The following is a 27,583-nucleotide window of genomic DNA, read 5'->3' as shown; positions in this document are numbered from 1 at the left end:
ACACTTAAGTAACTAAGTTCCACTTAATGACTCTGATAAGCTTTCCTTCTCTTTTTCTTATAGATTCTGAGATTTATTTCAGATTTTCTTGCTTTTCTGGTACTTTACAATTTTATCATACCTATTTCACTTTATGTGACTGTTGAGATGCAGAAATTTCTTGGATCTTTTTTTATTGGCTGGGATCTTGACCTCTATCATGAAGAAACAAACCAGAGAGCACAAGTAAATACTTCAGATCTCAATGAGGAATTGGGTCAGGTAACAGTAATGTCCATTTTTTACTTTTTGTTTAAATATCAGTGTTAAACAGTAAGGAAAAGTATTAGTGTCTTCATACTGACTCTATTTTGAGCAACTCGTGAGTTTGAAAATAAGATCTGCATATCTGACTTGATGGCAGAAATACATATTTGAAGTCTGGTTTTTTTTAATGTTAGCAAAATAAGTTTATGATAAATGGGGAGATGGTAATATTTTTTCTATATTAAATGTACATTATTCCAATTTGTTTTCTTTTATATTACTCTAGGTGGAGTATGTGTTCACAGATAAAACTGGTACATTAACTGAAAATGAAATGCAGTTTCGGGAATGCTCTATTAATGGCATCAAATACCAAGAGATCAGTGGCAAACTAGTTCCAGAGGGGTTGACTGAGGATTCCCCAGATGGAATTAGACAGAGTCTTGTAAGATAATTTTTTTCTTCAACCTGAATAGATGATGATGAATATTTCAGTTTAAATATTCTTTCTTGGTGTGTTATGTAGAAGAAGCAGAACTTCTGGAAGGATTTCAGGTAGTAAAAGTGATTACAAAAGGAATGGTAGATGTAGGACAGTTTTTGAGAAATTTAGTTTAAATACCCTATTCTGTGGTACTGTGGAGTAGCTCATCTTGTTTTAGAAAGATGAACTTGGCTTATGAACTGCTTTGTCTGTCTTTTTATAGATGAAAGAGGAAGAGCTCTTCTTGAAAGCTGTCTGTCTTTGTCACACGGTGCATATCAGTGCAGATCAAACTGATGGCATTGGTGATGGACACTGGCATGCCAACGGAATAGTGTCTCAGCTGGAGTACTATGCTTCCTCACCAGATGAGAAGGCGTTAGTTGAAGCTGCTAGCAGGTGAGTTCTAAGGCTAAAATCGTGACAGGCACAGCATGGCCTACAGCAGCTTCAAAAGTTAACAGGGAGATTTCACAGCCCTGTGGCCAATTACTACAGTTTACTGCAAAGGAGTGCGTGCGCATGCTCACTCGCGTGCTCTCTTTCTCTCTCACTCCCACCCCATCCAGGCATTTTTTTTTATATAGAGAAAGTTTTACTTCTGGATCAATTGATAGAAAGTAGGCATCCCAGGGATGGGGTCAGTGGGGTCTGTACACATCATGATTCCCTGGGCCACCAAGAGACTTAGGGGGAGCACTTAGAGACTTAGGCCTGGTCTACCCCAGGGATTGGGGCTGGGGAGAAATCGATCTACGTTACACAACTTCAGCTACGTGAATAACATAGTTGAAGTCGATGTACTTAGATCTACTTACCACGGTGTCTTCACTGTGGTAAGTCAATGACTGACGCTCCCCCGTTGACTCCACCTGCACCTCTCGCCCTGGTGGAGTACTGGAGTCGATGGGAGAGCACTTGGCAGTTGATTTATCGCGTCTAGACTAGATGCGATAAATCAACCCCCACTGGAATGATTTGCTGCCCATCAATCCAGCGTGTAATGTAGACATGCCCTTAGGCAGCTAACATCCTTCACACGTAGACTGTGGCCTGATCTACACTACGCGTTTAAACCAGTTTTAGCAGCGTTAAACCGATGTAACGCTGTACGCGTCCACACAGCAAGGCCCTTTATATCGATATAAAGGGCCCTTTAAATCGGTTTCTGTACTCCTCCCCAACGAGAGGCGTAGTGCTAAAATCGGTATTACCATATCGGATTAGGGTTAGTGTGGCCGCAAATCGACGGTATTGGCCTCCGGGTGGTATCCCACAGTGCTCCACTGTGACCGCTCTGGACATCAGTCTGAACTCAGATGCAGTGGCCAGGTAGACAGGAAAAGCCCTGCGAACTTTTGAATTTCATTTCCTGTTTGCCCAGCGTGGAGCTCTGATCAGCACAAGTGGCGATGCAGTCCCAAATCTAAGAAGAGCTCCAGCATGGACTGTACAGGAGATACTGGATCCTACCGCTGTATGAGGAGACAAATCTGTTCTAGCAGAGCTCCATTACAGAAGAAAAAATGCCAAAGCATTTGAAAAAAATCTCCAGGCTATGATACAGAGTCCACAGCACAGTGCTGCATGACATGCGTAACGGAAAGCCAAAGAATCAAATGGATGCGGATGGAGGGAGGGGGTACTGAGGACTCCAGCTATCCCACAGTCCCCGAAAAGCATTTGCATTCTTGGCTGAGCTCCCAATGCCTGTAGGGTCAAACACATTGTCCGAGGTGGTTCAGGGTCTATCTCGTCAATTTACCCCCCCTCCCTTGATAGAAAAGGGGAAAAAATCATTTCTTGGCTTTTTTATGTGTCACCCATAGCAGCCTCCAGCTGCTATGATAGTCCAGGCAGCAGTAAACAGTAGCATCCTCTCTCCACCCCTCCCCGGTGGCAGACGGTACAGTGCAGAAGGACTGATAGCCGTCCTCATCATGAACCCGTGAGTGCTTCTGGCTGGCCTCAGGTGAGGCCGGCCGGGGGCGCCTGGGTAAAAATAGGAATGATTCCCGGTCATTCCCAGTAGATGGTACAGAACGGCTGGTAACTGTCCATCATAGCAACTAGGGGCTGAGCTCCATCAGCCCCCTCCCTTTCATGTGTAAAGAAAAGATTCTGTACTGCCTGGACTATCATAGCAGCTGGAGGCTGCCTCCTCCTCATTTTATCTCACTAACAAGTCAGTGTTTCTTATTCCTGCATTCTTTATTACTTCATCACACAAATGGGGGGGACACTGCCACAGTAGCCCAGGAAGGTTGGGGGAGGAGGGAAGCAATGGGTGGGGTTGTTGCAGGGGCACCCTCCGTGGATGGCATGCAGCTCATCATTTCTGCAGGATCTGACACGGAGCCGCTGTGCTCTCTGGTTCTCTGGTACACTGGTTCTCTAGTACACTTGCCCCATATTCTAGGCAGGACTGACTCTATTTTTAGATACCATAAAGGAGGGATTGACTCGGGGAGTCATTCCCATTTTTGTCTTTGCGCCCCCGGCCGACTTCAGCCAGGGCACCCATGACAGCAGCAGACGGCACAGAACGACAGATAACGGTCATCATTGCCAATTTACAATGGCACAGCAGACGGTACAGAACGACTGATAACAGTCTCTGCTGTCATGCAAAGGTAAATTAATGCTGCTTTGTAGCGCTGCAGTACCGCATCTGTTAGCAACATCCAGTAGATATATGGTGACAGTAAAAAAAAAAAAAAAAAAAAAAAGCTGAGTGGGCTCCATGGTTGCCGTGCTATGGCGTCTCCCAGGGAAAAAGGGCAAGAAATGATTATCTGCTGTTGCTTTCCCGGAGGAAGTAATCACTGACGACATTTACCCGGAGCCACCCACGACAATGATTTTTGCCCCATCAGTCTCTGGGATCTCAACCCAGAACTCCAAGGAATGAGGGAGACTGTGGGAACTATGGGATAGCTACGGAATACAGTGCAACGCTCCAGAAATCGACGCTAGCCTCGGACCATGGACGCGCACCGCCGAATTAATGTGCTTAGTGTGGCCATGTGCTCTTGACTTTATACAATCTGTTTTACAAAACCGGTTTATGTAAAATCGGAATAATCGCGTAGTGTAGACGTACCCTGTGACTATTTGCCTTCTGGCACAGTCTTAGGCCTGGTCTACACTATGCGTTTAAACTGAATTTAGCAGCGTTAAACCGATTTAACCCTGCACCCGTCCACACAACGAAGCCCTTTATATAGGGCTCTTTAAACCGATTTCTGTACTCCTCCCCGACGAGGGGAGTATCGCTGAAATCGGTATTGCCATGTCAGATTAGGGTTAGTGTGGCCGCAATTCGACAGTATTGGCCTCCGGGCGGTATCCCACAATGCACCATTGTGACTGCTCTGGAAAGCAATCTGAACTCGGATGCACTGGCCAGGTAGGCAGGAAAAGCCCCGCAAACTTTTGAATTTCATTTCCTGTTTGCCCAGCGTGGAGCTTTGATCAGCATGGGTGGTGATGCAGTCCCAAATCCAAAAAGAGCTCTAATATATGGGAGATACTGGATCTGATTGCTCTATGGGGAGACAAATCAGTTCTATCAGAGCTCCGTTACAGAAGACGAAATGCCAAAGCATTTGAAAAAATCTCCAGGGTATGATACAGAGTCCACAGCACAGTGCTGCATGACATGCGTAACGGAAAGCCAAAGAATCAAATGGATGCTCATGGAGGGAGGAGGTACCGAGGACTCCAGCTATCCCACAGTCCCCGAAAAGCATTTGCATTCTTGGCTGAGCTCCCAATGCCTGTAGGGTCAAACACATTGTCTGGGGTGTTTCAGGGTATATGTCGTCAATTTACACCCTTCCCGCCTCCCCCACCCCCGAAAGAAAAGGGAAAAAAATAGTTTCTCGCCTGTTTTCACTGTCACCCTTTGTCTACTGCATGCTGCTGGTAGACGGGGTGCTGCAGCGCTGAACACCAGCATCCCCTTCCCGGTGGCAGATGGTGCAATATGACTGATATCCGTCTTCATCATCAGCCCGTAAATGCCCCTGGCTGGCCTCGGTGAGGTTGGCCAGGGGCACCTGAGTAAAAATGGGAATGACTCCCAGTCATTCCCGGCAGATGGTACAAAATGGCTGGTAACCGTCCTCATCATAGCAACTGGAGGCTGAGCTCCATCAGCCGCCTCCCTTTCATGTCTAAAGAAAAGATTCTGTACTGCCTGGGCTATCATAGCAGTGGGAGGTTGTGCTCCTCTCCCCCCCCAACCCTTTAATGTCCTGCCTGGATTATCATAGCAGCTGGAGGCTTCCTCCCCCTCATTTTATCTCACTAACAAGTCAGTGTTTCTTATTCCTGCATTCTTTATTACTTCATCACACAAATGGGGGGACACTGCCGCGGTAGCCCAGGAGGGTTGGGAGAGGAGGGAAGCAATGGGTGGGGTTGTTGCACCTCCTAGAATGGCATGCAGCTCAACATTTCTGCAGGATGTCTGGGGTTCTGATATGGAGCGGCTGTTATCTCTGGTTCTCTAGTACACTTGCCCCATATTCTAGGCAGGACTGACTCTATTTTTAGACAAAACATAAAGAAGGGAATGACCCTGGGAGTCATTCCCATTTTTGTCCATGTGTCCCCGGCCGACCTCACCGAGGCCAGCCAGGAGCACCCATGACAGCAGCAGACGGTACAAAACGATTGATAACTGTCATCTCATCGCCAATTTACAATGGCAAACGGTGCAATAGGGATGGTAACCATCTCTGCTACCTTGCAAAGGCAAATGAATGCTGCTGTGTGGCACTGCAGTACCGCGTCTGTCAGCAGCATCCAGTACACATACAGTGACAGTGACAAGGCAAAACAGGCTCCGTGATTGCCATGCTATGGCGTCTGCCAGGGCAATCCAGGGAAAAAGGGCGCAAAATAATTGTCTGCCATTGCTTTCAAGGAGGAAGGATTGAGTGAGACATTTACCCAGTATCACCCGCGACACTGTGTTTGCATTGGAATTTCAACCCAGAATTCCAATGGGTGAGGGAGATTGCGGGAACTATGGAATAGCTACCCACAGTGCAATGCTTCGGAAATCGATGCTAGCCTCGGTACATGGACGCACACCGCCAAATTAATGTGCTTAGTGTGGCCGCATGCACTCGACTTTATACAATCTGTTTTACATAACCAGTTTATGTAAAATCGGAATAATCCCATAGTGTAGACATACCCTTAGACTAGATTAATAATGAACCACTGGGACATTGCAGAATATTTTAATAACTATTACAATTAAATACTGTGGCTGCAAATGTCTTAGTTTTAATTCTCTAGTTCATAATACTCCAACCTTAAAAATGGATTACTGTTTAATAGTTTCATAAGTTATTTTAAAAATAAGTTAGGCTACTTTAATAGGACCTGTGAACACTTTGAATCAGCTGATCAAGCTTAAACAAAGCACACTGTTTTAATTGTCATATCTGTGGTTTGCTAATATTTAGGAAGATGCTGCTATTGCTGAAATGCAGTTATAATTAGGCTTAGCAAATTAAAATCTGTTATGGAATATGTAAAGTGTATGTTTAGAATAATAAAGCACATAATATAAGGTAGACTGTAGATCTGTAGAAGATGTAGAAATCCCCACCCGATGTTAAACAGTTGGTGGTTAAAAACATTTATAAAAACTAATTCTCTCCAAACTTAAATGGAGGGCATATCCCTCGTGTTGCTATGTTTCACACAGTATTGCATCATCTTTACTACAAAAGAGGCATAGAAGTATTGAGTATTTTTAATTTTCTGGAAATTAGAATCTCTTTTTTAGGTTATGTAATACTTTTGCATTATTTAAAAAATGGCTCTTCCACAGAATCTCATGTTGATGAAAATAGCAGGTAAACCTTTTTTTTTTCTCTCCCCTCCCTCTTCCCCTCCCCCTCACTTAGAGTTGGTGTTGTATTTACTGGAACTAATGGGGAAGGCATGGAAGTGAAAAGCCTTGGAAAACGAGAAAGGTATTTCTTTCATATCACATTTATTGTGGTTTTCAAAGGATAGAACATTAAATAATGTGGATTAGTATAATGTTGTACTTTATATTATCTTTACCCTTCCTAATAGGAAAGCATAGAATATTTTATTTCTCTTGCTTTTCCTGTAACACTCATTTTCTGAAACCTTTGCATGTGATGTCCTTGAAATGGTAGTATTGTCTTTTTTTTTTTTAATGAGAATTAAATGCATGTAATAATGGAAGGGGTGTGTGGGGGGGGTATGTGTATATATATAAAAATAATCTACTGGTATGTATGTTACACTTGTCCTCTGCGCCCAATCCCCAGAGGATCTGAGCCTTGTTACAACTTGAGCTAAAGAACCAGATTCTCTGAGAACTGTATCATCTCATGTTTTCAGCTCTGGAGGTCCCCAGTTCTGTTCGTAGGGTCAGTCAAGATGGCAACTGTTGTACATGCGCATTTTGATCATGTCACAAATTTTTCAGCAAGCAGTTGAGAATATATGGATATTTGCATTTGCTGCATTATACCATAAAATTTTTTGTACTGGTCTGATCTCTCTTAGTAATAACATGACAGAGGTCAAAGTTTTTTCAAACCTCTTAACTTCTTTCAGAGCTCTTAAATAACATTTTCAAAAGTGACATAGATACTTAGGATCCTAAATCTTACTGAAAGTAAATGGGCCTTAGATTCCTAAGTGACTTAGCACTTTTCCAAATGTTACTCCTTAAATTAATACAAGATAAGGCAGCAAGCTAGCAGCTAATAGTAAAAGTAGCTTTCCAGACCCAAAGCTAGTATTCAGTAAGCAAGAGTTCCATTGGAAAAAGAAAATACTTAACTCTTGCCAGACAGAGGCTACCAATACACCACTGCTGAAAAATAGCAGTTGAGATAGTATGGATAATCGTCCCCATTTGTACATAGTATAGTTCTTATAGAATGTCTAGAGCAGAATAGGGGTTTGAGAGACATTTTTATAACTTGTATTTATCTGTTTCCTACTGGCATTTGTTTCTAAGAAAAGATGCTTTCCTTTCCCCTCTCTCTACCCAGGTATAAATTACTTCATGTTTTGGAGTTTGATCCAAATCGTAGACGAATGAGTGTCATTGTAGAGAGTCCTTCTGGTAAGCAGCCAGATCTTGCGCAAAGATGTAATTTGTAAACTGCTAAATGGTGCATATGCTCAATTTTTACTGTTTTTTCTTAGGGGAAAAGCTCCTATTCACAAAAGGCGCAGAATCGTCCATTCTTCCTCACAGTAGAGGTGGAGAAATAGACAAAACAAGGATTCACGTTGATGAATTTGCTTTGGTAAGTCAAAACATTCAAGGTCTGAACCAACAGATCTTGGTTGCTAGTGCTGCTGCTCAGAAAACATAGTGGAAGTGTACAAAAGAACTGTGGGTCTCTGTCATGTGGAAGGGGTACTGTTTTATGTGGCACTGCCTCTGCTAGATCTGAACCTGACACCACCAAATCAGAATAAATTAGTATGTCTTCTAATTTGATTTGATTTATAACTCAGTGTAATTTATAAAACAAAAAAAATTGATTTTTATAGTTTAAAACTCATTCAGATTTAAATTTGGCACTTGCATCCTAAGAAGTCACTGTTACTTAAGCCAGTTAGGAACCCATTTCGTCCTTTTCTGGCTGCTGTCTTTTAACCGAGCCCCTTGAATCTCTTATCAACTCTTTTGTTCCTTCAGATTACAATATCTAGGGTCTTAAAGCTTCATAAGTCTCTTAAACCAACCAAAAGCCTTAGTCTTGAACAGATTAAACCACTCTATCTAAGGCTTTAGATTAATTTAAGATGTTTATGCAGCTTTAAGGACCTTAAAACTAGGAAAAATGTTCAAGAAACCATAGTTTAGGGGGACTAGTCAAGAGTGGAGAGCCATTTATATGGGGAGAAATTGTAAGATTCCATGAGCTCAAATGCCAGCAATTTGCAGATGACACTGAGCTCTGTTATTAACATTCTTATGCCAATGCCACCCTTGCCCCACCTATCCCAGGGTCTGAGTGAGGAAGATTTGACTGAAGCTATACCTAAGCAAGGTAGAGGTTATGTTTACAAGTAACAGGAAACACTTAGAAAAGCTTTCAACCACACTGAGATCTCCTGTTGAGGGAATTTGTTCCCAAATCCTCAAAATTAAACTACAGTCTGAGTCCTTCAAAACTCCTCAGGGATACTGAACTCTCACATAGCACTGGTTGCAAAACTGTGACTAACTAGGAATTTATAGTCTACTCTTTCCACTGACAAATTTTCCTTATCTGAACACTTTTGTTACCATCACATAATACTACCACAAGTCAAAATAACAGGTATTAGAAAATTGTATAATCTGCAGTGCTCTGTCACTAGTCAGCATTTGGCCTGCTGGTGCTTGTTAAGTCAAATACATTCCTTTTGCCTCTTCTAGGCTTTCCAATGTGTTTCCTTTCCTTGGTGTCTTCTAGTGATTTATTTTTTGTCTTGTATGGTGCTGAGCACATTTTTGGCACTTAACCAAATTTTAGCTTGGTAGTAGTAATCTACCTTATGTAAAGCAACTGGACAGTTTTTTAAGGTGTCCATTTATGTGTATTTATAGGATATAAATATTGTACTTATAGTGCCTTTTTTAGTGCCTTTCATATGCTTTTAAATCGTTTTATGAATATTATTATGCCTGAAAATGTGCTACTTGTTTTGTTGCAGAAAGGGTTAAGAACTTTATGTGTAGCCTATAGAAGATTCACAGCTGAGGAGTATCAGGAAATAGACAGACGCCTTCATGAGGCTAGAACTGCCTTACAGCAACGAGAAGAACGACTGGCAGATGTATTCAACTTCATAGAAAAGGATCTGGAATTACTTGGGGCTACAGGAGTAGAGGACAAGTATGTTTTGGGCCTTCTGCTGATTCGGCTACAAAAACAAAACAGGCTTCTGTTTTATAATTCTATGATGGACCTTTCTTTGTAAAATTGTCCCAACAAACCATGAAGTAATAGACAGCTACTTATCTGCACTTAAATAAATGCATACGTACACTCAGTGAAGTCTTAAATGTACTAAACGTGTTGTGCAGCATGAGACTTGATAGTTCCAATAGTGTGCTATGTGCTTTACAGACAGGTTTTCAAATGTCTGCCTTGTAAAGTGCATTCACAATCAGACTGACTTAAATGTATGGTAAGGCTTCCAGATTCCTCTTGGGAAAAACCTGAAAAGTAGATATTCTTGAGGCCATTCTACTTTTATGCTGTATTTAAAAAAAACAAAAAAAAACCACCTATTTTAATTAGTCTCAAAATAAATTCTGTTGGCCAATTTGAAGTCATAATCTCTTTAACAATAGATTGATGAAAAAATTATTGTGATTTGTGTAAGATTATAACTTCAGGGTGCAGACAGAACGCTCAAGGGTTTTTCATGTATTTTATGGAAATATTGCCAAAAGTAAAAAAGAAAAATAGAAAAAAGTACTGAATATAGGAAACTAAAACTTCTTACAAAAGATTTTTCAAATATATGTAGAAGATCTCAGCTTAAAACGCCTTACTGCTGCAAATTTTGAAGTAATTTCACTTTAGTAAAGGTAAACTTTAGATTGTGCTTCGCTGAGGTCTTGATTAGACTGGGTGCAAACAAAATTAGCTGAATACATTTGTGAATAGTGTTAGGAACACCCTTATTGCATCCAAATATGCCAATTTACAAGTTAAATATCCTACCATATCATAACTGCCTATTTCAAACATGATTTTTTGTTCCTTTTTATCACACGCTTTGTTATATTTAAAGATTAAACCAAATCATGATGTGGAGGTTTTTTTTGTAGCGAGTTCTACCAGTTAGTGAAGATGTTCTTATTTTCAGACTCCAAGATAAAGTCCAAGAAACTATAGAGGCACTCAGATTGGCTGGTATCAAAGTGTGGGTGCTTACTGGAGATAAGCATGAAACAGCTGTTAGTGTGAGTTTATCATGTGGACACTTCCATAGAACCATGAACATCCTTGAACTTGTACAACACAAATCAGACAGTACATGTGCAGAGCAGCTGAGGCAGCTAGCCAGGAGGTAAAGTACCATATGTGGCAATCTGAATGATATTACTAACTCTGGATTATTTTTATTTCTCAAGTTTTACGACAATTTGTCATTTTAGTTTATATATATATATGCCTAATATATAAACTTACTCCTGACACTAGTAAAATTGTTGCTTCTGAAAGTCTAACAGACACGCTTCTTCTCAACTTGTGTGATTATTTGTTGTGAATATAGTACTTGCTTACTTGTAACTAAATTAAAATACAATGTTATTTTCAATGTAATAATGACATTTTTTTTTTCTCTGAATAGAATAAAGGATGATCATGTCATCCAGCATGGGCTGGTTGTGGATGGGACCAGCCTCTCTCTTGCACTCAGGGAACATGAAAAACTGTTCATGGAAGTTTGTAGAAATTGTTCTGCAGTTCTGTGTTGCCGCATGGCACCCCTGCAAAAAGCAAAGGTAAGTCAATATACAATATTAATGGTTATTTTCAAATATAAGAATGTTTACATTTGTAAACTATATTGTTGCATTGATTATGATGACATCCTGCATTCCAAAGCTGCTTATAAAGTTAAGTATTATGAACTTCTTCCCAGAAGAATAGTCCTATTGACCAGTAATACAGTTGAGACTCCTTCAAGGAAATCCTTTCCATCTCACCTCAATGGAGAAATCTTCTTGGATTAAATTGGAGAAGCTTTATGGAGAAAGTACAACTGCAGTTCTTAAAAGGTGTAAAACATCTAGAAGTTTGAGTTGGGGGGGAAAAGAGGCCTCACCTCTGAAAGAATAAGATCTCTAGTGGGAATGTGCCTTCAGACTATTTTTTCTCTGAAGCTCTCCTGATTTCACATCTACTAATATTTAGTTCTTCCCTGAATTTTGTTGAGCACAGTTTTAATAAGTTGCTGGATATCCCGTAACACTGGGTAGTGGCATCTTTCTGGCTTGTTCCTATCAGACACAGGAATGAAGTTTGAACCTTCTATGGTTCTGTTCAGGCTGTATAGAAGAAAGTGATTGCAGAAATACTGGTAACTTCTTATCACTGTCCAGCCCAGAAATCCAGATGTTTTCAAAATTACTGTCTGGGGTTAAATTTCATGTTTGACCTGGGCCTGTAAATTATACTCTGGAATGCTTTTGAGTAACTAGTAGCATGGCTAACCATCATGATAGACCTGTTGCTCCTGAGAGAGAGAGTTTTTCTGCTTAACGTAATGGGACTGAAAATGGGTGTATAATGTAAGAAAAAACTGTTGCCTAAATAGCATCAGACACCTTTCCAACGTGAAACTAGTTTCTGGCTGTTGTATAACATTGAACCTCTTAAAGGATACATGGAAATCAAAACAATTAATTATGGGCCTGTTCCAATGTCCACTGAAATCAGTGAGGTTCTTCTGTTATTCATGTTTCTGAAATCTCAGGAGTGGTTTGTTTCTTCTTGTTACTATTCCTCACTGGCTGAGACAATTCACTGGTTTGATGACGGTAGTCATATTACATATTTTGCTTGACTTGAAATTTTTGTTGCCCGCTATGCTTTCAAGATGCAGGCTATCTTCCAATTTTGGGTCAATACCTGTTTAGTTGCTTTTGCATCTGTGAAGTACGTATTCTTGGCTGCCAAAGAAGGTAGGTGGCAGCCAACAAGCGATTTTTCATATCCTCTTGTTCCTATCTTCTCCTACAAGTATATCTGCCTTATTTCCCACATCTTATAACAACCTCTGTTAAAGCAGCTTCTGATGGAACTGACTTGCCTTAGCCATCAAAACTACAGTCAGATTACCCTGAAACGAATACAGGACAAGGATAAACATGTTTTGTGGCAGCTTACTGTAGGCCTTTAAGATTGTATTCCTTCCTTCATCATGTCATTCCTCTCCTTTCTTTTGCCCTGAGTGCATAACAGGGAGTTATATGATTTTCCTCTGGGAGATATTTTTTGAAAAGGTTTCAGGCTCCACATCCAGCAACTTGAAGGCTCAGAACATCTGTAATTGTGTTTGTGAGGTTTATCCCTTTTGAGCTAGAGCAACCGTTCTCAGACTGTGGGTCGGGACCCTAATGAGTTAGTCCCATTTTAATGGGGTCCCCAGGGCTGGCATTAGACTTGCTGGGGCCCTGGTCTGAAGCCAAAGACTGAGCCCCAGTGCCTGCATGGTGGGGTTCAGGTTACAGGCCCCCTTGGCTTTGGACCCCCCTGCCCAGGGTGTTGGGGTTCAGGTGGGTTCAGGCTTCAGTGTGTGTCTCTTCTTTCCCCCCTACCCCCCCCCCGTGGGGTTGTGTAGTAATTTTTGTTATCTGAGGGGAATTGCGGTGCAATGAAATTTTGAGAAACCCCTGAGCTAGAGCGCGCACACTCAGTCCAGGAAACTAATTATTCATTATTTTTTCTTGGTCATGTGTCTGTTTCAAGGAATGCTTCTCAAGTTTGAGTTTTCCTAGCACTGGTTAGAAGGTTCCTGTTCAGAATGTGCTTAATGTGTGCAGCAAAGATTTTGAGGGCTGCTGTTCTCAGGAATGCACATAATTCTTGCATCCAGAGATACAATAATGTTTCTCCATTTTACCTGTTCTACAGTTGTCCTGCCCAGTAACTAAACTGGGGCTACTCACTGGCTGTAAGCTATTTTGCTTTGAAAAGAGGAGGAACTATTTTTGTTAGTGTCATTCTTAATTAGAATTCCTGATGACTCTCTCTGACTTTCTCAAATCATAATTGATGGTTATCTGTCCTTTTTAAGGGATGTTTCTTATGTGAACTTATCCTTTCTAGTCTCACTTCTAGTATGAGAGAGGGTGCAAGATTCTTGTATGGCAATGGTCTGTTCTTCTGGCACAGCACATCCTTTCCATTGTCTGTGCCAGAATACATATTTGATGACATTAGCAATTCATTTATTGCACTGTACTTAAGTAATCTAGGGAGACATCTATACATGTGTCTACTTTCCTTAGCTGTATTAATCATGGTTGATTCTATGGAGTATCTCTCAAAAGTTTTAGCATTCCCTTCCAGGTTTGCTATGTCTCCTGTTACATTACTAGTACCTTTCTAGGTTCTAGCCTTGCAATCAAAGACATTGGGGCTGCACCTCTCTTCCTGCACAAACAAAAGGCAGTTCAAACTTGTCCAGAGGGCTTGGTCACACCCCTTATCCTTACACTAGATTCTCTCTGCTTCCATTGGTGCAAACAAAGCAGCAGTTTAGCACCCCCTGCCTTATCTATTGCAGTCCTTAATGGTGGAGCAGTCCAGTCGGAGCAAACTGAAGATCAAGAGGTGCTTCATCTGCAAAAGAGACCTTTTCAGGAGCCACTTCTCTCCTGAACTGTGTGGAAAGGATGAGTTTGTTAATCCCTTTCCATTTAAAAAATATATACGCAAGTCTTTTGGATGAGTTTGTTAATATATACCCCTACTACTCAACTTGATACTAATGCAAAAGATCACATACAAAGGAATGCAGCACAGGCCATATGTTGTTGTCTTCGTTTTGAGTAGTGTTGATTGTGTCTATGTCCATATACCACCTGTTCAGGTATTTCCATATTCTCCTGTTTCCTGTTTGTTGTAAGAAGTGTAGGAAGTCTCTGGGGTGTTCTCAGATATAAGAAACATTCCTGGCCCTTTTTATGATCTGGTGATTGTTTTGTGGATACTTCCCTTCAGTTATATAGCCTTCAAGAAAAGGAATTCAGTAAATACTGTATTTTCAGAGAGATTAAATGTATTCTTATTAAGCTTTAAGAGTTGAGGGAATTTCATCCAGACTTGTCAAATTATGTGATACTGAATTTAGAGAAATTAATCTCTCCTTAAATCTGCACATACCACCAGATAAGAGTTTTTTCTCCATAACCTACTCTGCATGATCTTGAGACTGTATTATCAAGGGATTCACATTTTGGATTATTCCCTGGTTGAATTTTTCAGTTTTCCCTTTGTTCAGCGGCTATGGAATGTCTGCGTTCATCCTAGTTATTTTGTGTCTTTTATGTGAAAATGCCAATTTTATAGTAGCTCTGTTTTCATATAGTAGTTTTTGAATCGGTAGCCTGTAAATTAATATGGGGAAATTGTGCTATATTCTTTTCCTACCCATATTGAAAACAAGCTTTTCTTATGCTGTGTGGGATGATTTATATCATACAATTCAACTTCAGGATATAGTTGAGGTTTTTTCTTCCTGTCTTAAGTGTTCTTTTCTTATATTTCAAGTTGTTTAACATTCAAACTTTTTTCGTTTGCCTGAGTCTGTTTTCATAGTCCCCATGAAACCTTTTAAGAGAGTTAACTCTGTAGGTAACCTTTGAAGGTACTGTCTGTCTATTGCTCCCACTCCCTACTTGCATGAGAAGTAAAATTGAGTATTTTGGTTAGATTAATACTTGTAAAAGAGCAGATGGTTATGTGGGGAGACAATTATATGTAATAGCCTGGAGACATGTGTAATTTCTGATTTCAGAGTATGTCCACACTGCAATTGAAGGTGTGATTGCAGCTCAGGTAGCCATGCCTTGGTTAGCTTTAATGTAGCCAGCAGAGCTTAAAATAGCAGTGAAGATGTGGCGGCATGAACAGTGCAGGCTAGTGACTCAAGTGTGTACCCAGTGCTACAAGCCACTTGTACAGCCTATGCTGAAGCACATGTTGCTATATCTTTGCTGCTGGATTAAAGCTCACATAGGTATACCTACCCAAGCTGTAGTAGCATATTTGATTGCAATGTAGACATATCCTAAAAGTTGTGTTAAAAAACAAGAGGCTTTTCCAATAGAGCTATGAATGTATGTGACATGCTGGAGATACTCTTATCCAAGCATGCTTATCCCTGGGGTTCGCTGGTGGTTGCATTTATTTAAGCTACTCATAGTGAAGATTTATAACCTGAAAATCCCCCCACCAACCTTTTCTTTTTTTCCTCCTCCTCTTCAGGTAGTACGACTGTTAAAAACATCTCCAGAGAAACCTATAACATTAGCCATTGGTGATGGGGCTAATGATGTAAGCATGATACAAGAAGCGCATGTTGGCATAGGTAACTGACCTTTTTCAGAACTTTCACTTGATATAAATATTTAAGCTTGTGTTCTTAATAAAGCACTTTACTGTATGTAGAATTAGTCTGTGCTTGTATTTTTAAACTGCTGAACTTGACATTTTTACACCTGAAAATGACAATACATCAATCTTCCAATCATTTTTAAACACGCAGTTGCATGCTGTATGTCAGAATTTCAGTGGAATCTAAAATGGAAGACCATTACCTTCTGAAGACAATATCTTAAATATCAATAGCTCGTGTCCGTTATACTGCACATCAGAATCTAGACCCCCATAAAATGGTATTCTTAATTATCTTCAGCTGTTACTCAAGACACTGTTGAATGTCTCTCTTGACACAGAATTGAAGCTATTCTCTTTATAGAGGTAACTAAAGTTTTACGACTTAACTTTTTTTTGCTATAAATTGTCATTCAGGTGTAAATGCAGTAGTATTTTGGTCTAATTGGTCCAGGGACCTTGAGTGAAGCTGATTCTCTAATTTTCAAGTGTTACTTCCTATTGTTATCAATAGCTATTGGAGTCTTTAAGATGTGAAAGTGTATAGAAGATAACCTGTCGCTTTCAAATGTATATTTTCATAAATTTACTTTTTCTGCGTGATTTGCTCTAATTTCATTTCTATTTTATGTCCCAAATATTACAGGAATCATGGGAAAAGAAGGAAGGCAAGCTGTAAGAAACAGTGACTATGCAATAGCAAGGTTTAAATTCCTCTCCAAGTTGCTTCTTGTTCATGGTCACTTTTACTATATTAGGATAGCAACCCTTGTACAGTTCTTTTTTTATAAGGTAAGTCTATTCAGTGTGCCAGTGATGTTCAGTAGAACTAAGGATTCTTTTTCCTAGCCTAAATGTGTCTCACACTTAATTCTTGCAGTTAAATCACCAAAATATTAAATATCTACCACCTGGGAGTGTCTGGGTATGGATATACAACAGAGCACACCTGAAATGAGACCCATTTTGCTTCAGAATTCGTGTGGAATACTGCCCACTGGAAGTATCTTTGAATATTGCAGCAGAATTCACCTAGGCCAGCGTGCAGCTATTGTTACTCTACCAACTTAAAATCCAAGTAAATTTTAAAATGAGTTAAGTCATCTTGGGTACTACCCTAAGCCCAGTTCCTCTGTCAGTTTTTCTCATCTACAGTCACTTTTTTTTGCAAAAAGAACAGGAGTATTTGTGGCACCTTAGAGCCAAACAAATTTATTTGAACATAAGCTTTATGGGCTACAGCCCACTTCATCAGATGCATAGAATGGAACATATAGTAAGAAGATATACATACAGAGAACATGAAAAAATGGAAGTAGCCATACCAACTTTAAGAGGCTAATTAATTAAGATGAGCTGTTATCAGCAGGAGAAAAAAACTTCCGTAGTGATAATCAAGATGACCCATTTTAGACAGCTGACAAGGTGTGAGGATACTTAATATGGGGAAATAGATTCAATATGTATTATGACCCAGCCACTCCCAGTCTCTATTCACACCCAAGTTAATGGTATCTAATTTGCGTATTAATTCAAGCTTAGCAGTTTCTTGTTGGAGTCTGTTTTTGAAGCTTTTCTGTTGCAAAATTGCCACCTTTAAATCTGTTACTGAGTGACCAAAGACGTTGAAATGTTCTCCAGCTGGTTTTTTAATATTATGATTCCTGATGTCAGATTTGTGCCCAGATTCGTATTCTTTTGCGTAGAGACTGTCCAATTTGGCCAATGTACATGGCAGAGGGGCATTGCTGGCACATGATGGCATATATCACATTGGTAGATGTTCAGGTGAACGAGCCCCTGATGGCGTATTAGGTCCTATGATGGTGTCATTTGAATAAATATGTGGAAAGTCACTTTTTTTTTTCCTATTTAAACAAGAAGTTTATTCTTCTACAAGTGATTGTCCCTTTTTGTATTCCAGTGAGGGATATGTGCATGTGCCCTTGTATTGCCTCATCGTTTATCCCGAGGCAGTAAAGGGCGGGTCAGACCGACCGTGTCTCCAGTTCCTTCTCACTGCTGCATGGTCAGGGTTGGAGTGTCTCCTGATCTCTTGTTCTTAGTAATTCACTTTTCAAAAATTTTACCAAAATACTAATTTTTTTTTTGATAGTTAGATTTTATTGTTGTAATTTGAGAATTCCTTGGGACACGGCTTCTGCGTTTTTTCCCACCAAATAATTTCTTCCTACACCGCACCTCCTAGGTCTGGGTTCTGGATTATGCCGAAAATGACAAGATTAAAAGTCTGTGCTTCCTGCCCTGGCTCATTTTCCATCAGCAACGAACACCAATGCTGTTTATACTGTTTGGGGGAAGCCCACATCACCTTCAGGTGCAGTATCTGCCTCTCCTTCCCTGCCTATACACGGGAGGGCCAAGCTCTCTACCTCGAGAAACACCTCATGGAGGTTGCCATGGGGCTGAAGTCAGATCCTGGCCCATTATACATGAGCCTGAGCAATCCAAGAGCACTCCCCCTACCACAGAGCCTCCTTCTGGATCTGCTGGTACCAGTGCTACAGGCCCCAAGTCGAGGCCTAGCCATCAGCCACAGAAGTATGCACAGAAGCATGGTAGTAAGTCTTCCTTTAAATCCAAGAAGGATGCTGCATGGTCCACAAGTTCCAGGCCTGGAGGGAGCTACACATTCCAAGAGAGATTAGAGGCCACACCACTTGCCAGATCCGCTGGTCCCAGGACCGAATCCACATACCCCTCCAGCATCCCGTGAATTGCTGGTCCTGAGACAGATGCCTTTACTAGTTCCGGTCCCATCAGTACACCGGACATACCATTGACTCCGGAGAGACTCAGAAGTCCTCCCAGCTCTCACAAACTGTTTGCTTTGGAAGGAGCAAAGTTTCTGCATATTCCAGTGTACTCACCTCTGCAGAGGGCTCCATCTCCTGCACTACATCTGCCGTCGGCTGGCTGTACCTTTCTAACACCTCTTGTTCTGCCAGTACTGCCATTCATGCAAGACTCTGACTCCTCTGAATCTGAGGGATCTGGACTTCCGACACAGTGTGCCACTTCCATTCCAGAAACACAACTACCAGAGGGTTCTGACAGCTCCGTGGCAGTTTCATGCTTTATCTTACCCAAGAAGCTGCTATCCGGGACCTTGGGCACAAGTACAACAGGATCAACTGGGTTGGCCATATTGGAGTTCCTAGCCCCAATATTCACCTTTAGAACAGTCTTGTCTGGCTGGGGAGAACTTCTGTTTCACTGCCCCATCTTCCATGTGGTAGTCATTCAGAAATGGGGTTAGACAAGGCACCGATCAGCCCGGCTCTGACAGTACTGGGGGACCTAGGGAGATTCCCTTCGTCGTCTCCAGACACAGCTGTGTCATAGTCATCTGGCAGGGAGGAAGATGTCAATCATCGATTTCAAGAACTCCTATGGAGAATAACCAATACCCTTGATATCCCACTGGAAGAAGGTCATGGCACTTACCACCAATTACTAGACATTCTGCACACATCAGTACAGGCAAAAGTGGTCTTACCCATCATTGATGGGTTTCTTCAACCAGCACACATCATGTGGCATACCCCAGCCATATTTGCATCGACCCCAGAGAGGGCCAAGAAAAGGTACTACATTCAATCCCCTTCCCCCCCAAGGGTCAGAATTTTTATTTTTACAGCCTCCACCTAACTCGATGGTAATACAAACTGCATCGAAGCAGACTAAACAACACACATGCTCCACCCCGGCAGACTGGGAGCATAAGAGATTGGACTTTGTGGGTCAGAAGGTCTTCTCCTCGACTGGACTACAATTCTGGATCTCTAACTACTTGGCACTGATGGCCAAGTATACACTCTGGCTGGATGGAGAAATTTGAAGATAAATTACCTCAGCAGGATCGTACTCGTTTCCAAGCAATTTTACTGGAAGGCAAGTTGGTCACCAGTTCCTTACTTCAGGCTGCAGTTGATTCAGCGGACTCATCCTCTCTTGTATTGGCAAATGGAATTGTCATGAGGAAGTAATCTTGGTAACACTCCTCAGGTTTCCCTAGAGAGGTACAGAACACAATCGAGGACCTTCCCTTCAGTGAATTACACCCCTTCAAACAGAAAACTGATGATTTCTTACACTTACTTAAAGAATCACCTTGTGATCCTGGGGCATATATGCACTGGCACCAAAGAGAAAATATTATCACCTACCACCAGCCCGGTGCTATAGAACTCCACACTTCTACCACCAATGAGCCTACGATCCTTTTCAGAAGCACCCTAAGGTACACAGAACCCATCAACTGTTCTGGCATTACAGACCTCTGCACAACACACTAAGTCAGTGCGAAAGCAGTATTTCTTAGTTCGCCTAGAAAGCCATCAACCATTCTGTACACTGAGCTCTTGCTCTCCACCCTTTTCTGGGATCATCTCAGACTCTTTCTACTAGCTTGGAGAGCTATAATAACAGACAAGTAGACATTGTTTGGTGGAGCTGGACCACAGAGGAAGCCAGGATGCACATAAACATACTCAAACTTGGGGCAATATGCAAAGCACACCATGTGTTCTTACCAGCTATCTGCTATTGCCATGTCCTCATCATGTCAGACACCACCACCACAGTGCACTGCATAAATAAACAAGGGGGCATGAGGTCCCCAGTGCTTTGTATGGAGCCAGTTCATGTCTGGGAATGGTGCATTGCACATGTCAACAGCCTGCCTGTCTGGCCCCTAGAATATGACTGCAGATTCTCTCAGGAGGAACTTTGCCACTGAACATGAATGGGAGTTGTCCATTATTATTATGTCCTGTATCTTTAGTCACTGGGATGCACAAATCAGAAACCTCTTTGCATCACACACCAACACTAAGTGCACCCAATATTGCTCCGGGGAGGACTTGGTGCTCACTCACTAGGTGATGCTCTGGTCATCAATTGGTCAGTTCGGGCGAACTACACTTTCACTCATACACAGACTCCTACCCCGCATCCTCCACAAACTTTGGCCGGAGAGAGCGACGACCATTCTGATCACTGTTCTGGCCTCACTAATTCTGGTTCCCTCTTTTCTGCATGTCTACATAACCTCCACTTCCGCTACAGAAATTTTCAGAACTGCTGACTCAACACATCATCAGACTCAGGCATCTAAATCCATGGACACTACTCCTGACTGTGTGGATTTTCGATGGACACCTCTATTAGCATGAGAATGGTCATTGACAGTGCAAGACATCCTCTCGAATAGCCAAAAGGACTCCATGAGTTGATCCTATCTGGCCAAATGGACACACTTCACCTCCTAGGCCCGTGAAGCTGTGCACATCCCCATGCTCTTAAACTATTTCCTCCACCTGAAAACCTCAGGATGTGTTCTCAGCTCTGTCAGAGTGCATGCAGCCACCATTAATGCTTTCCATCCTGGAGTGGACCCCTTGACTGCCCAATCCTGGAAGGGCCTTTTGCGTAACTATCCACTAATTCAGCCTATTGTTCCCCAGTGGGACCTCAGCTATTTCTTACCTCTTTAATGAAAGCTCCCTTCGAACTGCTGACCTCCTGCCCTCTCTCTCTCTCCTCTCCATGAAGGTTGCTTTCCTTGTTGCTTACCTCAGCAAGGAGGGTTGGTGAACTGAGAGCCATGATGGCAAGCCCCTCTTTCACCATGTTCCATAAAGACAAGACCTCACTGTGACTGCATCCCAAGTTTCTGCCAAAGGTGGTTTCCCAATTCCACCTCAACATCTGACAACCTTCTTTCCAAAACCACATGCCTCAAAAGAGTAATGACAGCTTCCTTCCCTCAATGTGCATACGGCCCTAGCCTTTTATCTACAAAGGATAAAGCTGTTCCAGAAGTCTCCCAAGCTATTTGTCACCATAACAGAGAGAATTAAAGGACAGGCCATTTCCACCCAGAGAACCTCTAAGTGGGTCTCAAGGTTCATTACACGCTGCTATCAATTGTTAGAGTGCTCCCCTGAAATGGGATACGAGCCCATTCCATGAGTGCACAAGCATCAACTACAACCATGCTTCACAACATGGCCCTTGTGGACATATGTAACGTGGCCACCTTTTCCTCTCACTATGCTCTGGGATGTGATTCTACGATGGACGCCTCATTTGGCACAGCGATCCTCTGCTATACGATTCCACCATCTTCCTCGCACCCTCCTCTCTCTAAGTACTGCTGGTCAATCACCTTCAATGGAATACAATAGGGACTAGCATTTGAAGAAGAGGAAGTTACTTACCTGTAACTGAAGGTTCTACAAGATGCATGGTCCCTATCTGTATTCCAGACCCACCCTCCTTCCCCTCTGCTGTGGATCTGTAGGTCTGTGGTGAAGAAGGAACCGAAGACAGTCGATCCGCCCCTCCCTTTATCACCTCAGGCGAAACCAGAAGGCAATACAAGGGCACATGTGCAGATCACTGAGCAATACCACTTTGAAAAGCTCTGGTTCTGGGCACATGGTGCATGCGCATGATCTTCAGTAGAGTACTGATAGGGACCACTTGAAGAACCTTCAGTTACAGGTAAGTAACCTCTTCTTTCCTCTCTTGCTGTGTGAAAGTGCCACACCAACAGGACACTATAGAGGAATCGGAGTGAAAATAACTATGCACAAAGTGCTGTTTAATGTCCAAGTAAACAAGCTGGGGTGAAAATAGAGATTTTTTTGGTTTTATTATTATTCTCACATCTTTCAACAAGGGCTGGCCTGCACTAACGCTGTAAGTCAACCTAAGTTGTGCTACTTCGGTTATATATGCTATGTAACGTAGGTCGACTTACAGCAGTATCTACACTGCGCTATGTCGACAGGAGGCACTCTCCAGCTGACTTACCTTCCACCTTTCAGAGAGGTGGAGTACAGACGTTGATGGGAGAGTGCTCTGCCATCAGCTTAGCTTGTCTTGACCAGAGCCACTAAATTGACATGACTGGATTGATCACAGAAGTGCCGATTTAGGTGGAAGTGTAGACAAACCCACACACACATTTTTGTATTGCTATGCCTATATCTGTTTAGAAATATAGGGCTGAAAGGGACCTTGAGGAAACCATCAAGTCCAACCCCCTGTGCTTAGGCAGAACCAAGAAAACCTAGACCATCCCTGTCAAGCATTTCTCCAACCTACTCTTGAAAACCTCCAATGATGGAGATTCTACAACCTCTCTTGAAAACCTATTCCAGAGCTTAACTACCCTTAGAGTTGGAAAGTTTTTTTCCTAATATTTAACCTAAATCTCCCTTGCTGCAGATTAAGCCCATTACTACTTGTCCTACTTTAAATGGACATAGAGAACAGTTGATCACAGTTTCTTTTTATAACAGCCCTTAATATATTTGAAGAGTATCATCAGGTTCCCCGTCAGTCATCTTTTCTCAGAAGTAAGCATACCCAGTTTTTTTCCTTGTAGTCTGGGTTTTCTAAACCTTTTTTCATATAGTTAAAGCAATACAACCCCTGAATCTGGACACAGTTATACCAGTGGGAAAGGTGTTTATATTGGTGTAAACTATTCTCACAAATATAGACTCATAGACTTTAGGGTCAGAAGGGACCAACATGATCATCTACTCTGACCTCCTGCACAAAACAGGCCACAGAACCCTACCCATCCACTTCTATAACAAACCCCTAACCTATGTCCGAGTTATTGAAGTCTTCAAATTGTGGTTTGTAGACCTCAAGCTGCAGAGAATCCACCAGCAAGTGACCCATGCCCCACGCTGCAGAGGAAGGCGAAAAACCTCCAGGGCTTCTGCCAATCTGCCCCAGAGGAAAATTCCTTCCCAACCCCAAATATGGCGATCAGCTAAACCCTGAGCATGTGGGCAAGACTCACCAGCCAGCACTCAGGAAAGAATTCTCTGCAGTAACTCAGATCCCATCCCATCCAACATCCCATTACAGACCACTGGGCATACTTATCTGCTGATAATCAAAGATTAGTTGCCAAAATTAAGCTATCCCATCATACCATCCCTTCCATAAACTTATCAAGCTTAGTCTTAAAGCCAGATATGTCTTTTGCCCCACTACTCCCCTTGGAAGGCTGTTCCAGAACTTCATTCCTCTAATGGTTAGAAACCTTCGTCTAATTTCAAGTCTAAACTTCCTAGTGTCCAGTTTATACCCATTTGTTCTTGTGTCTACATTGGTACTAAGCTTAAATAATTCCTCTCCCTCCCTAATATTAATCCCTCTGATATATTTATAAAGAGCAAGCATATCCCCCCTCATCCTTCTTTTGGAGTCTTGGTGATATATATGGAATATATGGAATCTTAGGTGTAAGAATAGTAGGTGGTAAGATGATTGTTTAAATTGAACCTTAATTGAAAAACAGGATCTCGTGCAGGGTGAAGCTCATTACTTTGCCTTCCCAAGTGAAACAGTGGAATGCTTTACTCACTCCATGTGTTCATGCCAGCTTCATAGAAGTCTTTTTTCAGGGGTGAGCGTGAGGGGCTTATACCTTCTCGGACTAACAATCCCTTTCATTTTTGTTTTTCAGAATGTATGCTTTATTACACCACAATTTTTATATCAGTTCTTTTGTTTGTTTTCACAACAAGTAAGTATTGGGTGTCTAACTTCTTTGTACATGGGAGGGGATGTTAAATGACTAGACAAATGGGAAGGAAAGCACTAAACTTTCTGCAGAAACTTTGTACAACTTGGCAGCTGAATAGGAATTTTTTTTTTTGAAAATTGCATATTCTTTAGCCTGTTGCTTTATTCTTTTTCAGAAATGCAAAAGTGTATTAAATGATATTATCTTATTTCCTTTATCAAAAATGACTGCTGACTTTAAAAAAATAATCAACCACCTATTTCTTAACATGGCACTTTAAAAAAAATAGCTCTCTTCAGAAAAAGTGACTGCTGTATGACAGCTACTTTTCCACAATAACTGTATGAATCAGTAGTGCAACTTCATGGATATTTTATTTTTCTCTTTCACCTTCAAAGTTTGTCACTTTTTTAAACTGAATTGATAAGCTTGTTTTTCGCATGTCTAAAGAGACCATAATTATGGAGGGAATAAAATTACGCTATTGACAACCCATTTTCTCTGATCCAAATCCACTGTTTGTAGTGTCTTTCCCACATTACTGACAAATCAGCTTCTGCTGTAAAAATGATTGACTTCAAGTGGACAACACATTTAAGTATTAGCTTAAAAATAGCCAGCCTCCATTTTAATATTAATGATTAGTAAAAAGCAAAGTAATTTTCTAGAACAAATCTAAAAAGTTCATTATGTCAGTGAGTTACTGTTTCCCACCCCAATTAAGTCACTTCTGCTTATCTCTCAAAAATTATTATTATAGGTGTAGAGAGTTTATAAAATAGTAATTGCTAGAGGTTGGGGATCTGAGCTTTTAAAGCTTTAGACCAGGTGTTCCCAAACTGGGGGTTGGGACCCATCAGGGGGTTATGAGGTTATTATGTGGAGCATCACCCCAAATCACGCTTTGCCTCCAGCTTTTATAATGGCGTTAAATATATTTTAAAGTGTTTTTTTAATTTATAAGGGGGTTTGCACTTAGAGGCTTGCTGTGTGAAAGGAGTCACCAATACAAAAATTTGAGAGTCACTGCTTTAAGACCATGCAGATTTCATCTCATGGGAAAGTGGTCTTGAGGACAATGTGGAGCAGAATTAGGTGCTAGTGGCTGAAGATCAGAAAACTGGGTCAGTGATGGAGGTCTCATTGTCTGACATCAGTTCCTGCACAAATAGCAGATTTTATTTTGTAACGTTATAAGTAGCCTGTTTTTTTTCTTCCAATATCTAGTACATAATCATAAGGCTTTTAAAAAATGTCCTGGTTTACTTTATGCACCACGGTTTGTTTAGGTAATTGGTTTTTGCATTTGAATCTCCCTGATTTTATTGCTTACATGTAGTTTGTGTGTAAATTTAATCTTTGGATTATGCCAATTTCTCTCTCTCATTTCTGTCTTCAACTTTACAAATCTTTGGTTAGATTGTTTGGATATCTGTCAAAGCAAGTCATGTTACAAATCAGAGCTTATGGGAGAACACACTTTTTCCCCCCTGGAATCAAAAGAGAGTTAAAAAGCTCTCTAGGTCCCTCTTGGGAGTATAACTCCTATTCTGAAAACACTATCCCATAGTATCCTGAAGACTAAGGCCATGTCTACACTATAAACTTACATCGGTATAACTACATCACTCGGATGTGAAAAATCCACAACCCTGAGTGATAGTTATACTGTGTCCCCTAGATTCCATACAGCGTCACACTGACCTAACCTCCGGTGTAGTTGGCACTGTTTCGATGGGAGGGCTTCTCTGAGCAAAATAGCTACCACCTCTCATGGAGGCGGATTAACTATGCTGATTGGAGAAGTTCTCCTTTTGGCGTAGCACCATTTTCACTAGTGCTACATCGGCGCAACTGCACCAGTGCAGGTGCACCGCTGAAGCGTTTTAAGGTTAGACCTACCTGAACTTAGAAGATTACTTCACATTTGCATAGAAAAGGATGATCACAAATATCCAAACTAGAATTTGCTTAAATTATTAATTCTTTGGGGTAGGTGGCTGATTTTTTTGTTCTGTTTGCACAGTGTCTATCACAGTGGGGTCCCAGTCTATGACTGGAACTCCTAGGTGCTACAGTAATATAAATAAAAAATAATTGTAATAGGATTTAAAACACAGTGGAATGCACTTTCATGTATATACTGTATATCAAACAAATTTTAAATAGTGCAGATTCGCATGAGATTAGGTGAATTTGCTGCTACTATTGCTTTTATATATCTGTTTTTAAACAAGTCAGTCTTTCCATTTTTGTGTTTAAAAACTTAAACTAATTAAGTGTATTTCCATTTACAGACGCTCTATGACAGTGTGTACCTGACTTTATACAACATTAGTTTCACTTCTTTGCCTGTTCTGATGTACAGTCTTTTTGAACAGCACGTTCACCCTCATGTGTTACAGAGCAAGCCAGCACTCTATAGGTATGCATACCCTTTGTAACTAAATGTGGATCTAGTAGAATGTCAGTAGTAAAACTTACTAATAAAGTAAAATAAAGTGGTGTCTTCTGTAGTTATATCTTAATGTGCTAAAATTACTGCATTTGCTTAGATTCCCCAGTATTTGTGTACCTTATTAACAACCTTCAGAAGAAAAACTTGTAAAAATGAGGTTTCCAATATTAAAGGTTAGTTTTCAAAAATATTTTTGTGATTCAAGAGCCACATCTGTTGTATCCAATCCCATGTTAAGATTTGAAAAGAATGAGCTCTTCTTCGAATGATAGTGGTCCCTATGGTATTCCACTGAGGGTTTACACATGTGATCCATGCATCCAGTCACAGAATCTGAAAGCAGGAGTGTCCATTGATCTGTGCATGTGTCCTTGCTTCGTCTCATGGTTTCGTCTGAGGTGATAAAGGGTGGGGCGGACCGACTGCGTCTCCAGATCCTTCTCACCATCGCATAGTCTGAGTCGAAACTACCAGCGTCCTCGTGTGTGACACACCTCAAGTGTAGAGTTTTATATATAATTTTGTTTTTCTTGTATTTGCCATTTTTACTGTTTTAACAGTTTTAGCTTTTTAGTTGTGTTTGGAGTAGAACTGAGACTTTGGGGGAATCTGTTTACTGGTTACCCCTCCCACCTGCATACCCACATGTGGGTACTGGACTA

General features: G+C 41.2%; 1 protein-coding gene across 5 annotated transcripts in view; it reads left to right on the top strand.

Annotated features, from left to right (window-relative positions):
• The window catches only part of ATP11B (ATPase phospholipid transporting 11B (putative)), a 108,678-nt gene that overhangs the window by 52,270 nt on the left and 28,825 nt on the right, over positions 1 to 27,583 (top strand). For all 5 annotated transcript variants that reach the window (XR_004001886.1, XM_030574503.1, XM_030574502.1 and 2 more), the window contains exons 12-24: positions 64 to 261; positions 533 to 691; positions 954 to 1,129; positions 6,661 to 6,729; positions 7,792 to 7,865; positions 7,949 to 8,052; positions 9,455 to 9,636; positions 10,619 to 10,822; positions 11,108 to 11,261; positions 15,754 to 15,856; positions 16,529 to 16,674; positions 24,404 to 24,463; positions 26,761 to 26,888. Coding sequence is in view for 4 of the 5 variants with exons in the window: in XM_030574503.1 (XP_030430363.1) it covers positions 64 to 261; positions 533 to 691; positions 954 to 1,129; positions 6,661 to 6,729; positions 7,792 to 7,865; positions 7,949 to 8,052; positions 9,455 to 9,636; positions 10,619 to 10,822; positions 11,108 to 11,261; positions 15,754 to 15,856; positions 16,529 to 16,674; positions 24,404 to 24,463; positions 26,761 to 26,888 (1,757 nt within the window). In the remaining variant the exon portion in view is untranslated. The remainder of the gene's footprint in view (positions 1 to 63; positions 262 to 532; positions 692 to 953; positions 1,130 to 6,660; positions 6,730 to 7,791; positions 7,866 to 7,948; positions 8,053 to 9,454; positions 9,637 to 10,618; positions 10,823 to 11,107; positions 11,262 to 15,753; positions 15,857 to 16,528; positions 16,675 to 24,403; positions 24,464 to 26,760; positions 26,889 to 27,583) is intronic.

Source organism: Gopherus evgoodei, chromosome 9, assembly GCF_007399415.2.
Source record: "Gopherus evgoodei ecotype Sinaloan lineage chromosome 9, rGopEvg1_v1.p, whole genome shotgun sequence".
In the NCBI taxonomy this organism is placed as follows: domain Eukaryota; kingdom Metazoa; phylum Chordata; order Testudines; family Testudinidae; genus Gopherus; species Gopherus evgoodei.
The sequence above is the reverse complement of the archived record's forward strand: the minus strand, read 5'-3'. Positions and strand labels throughout refer to the sequence as shown.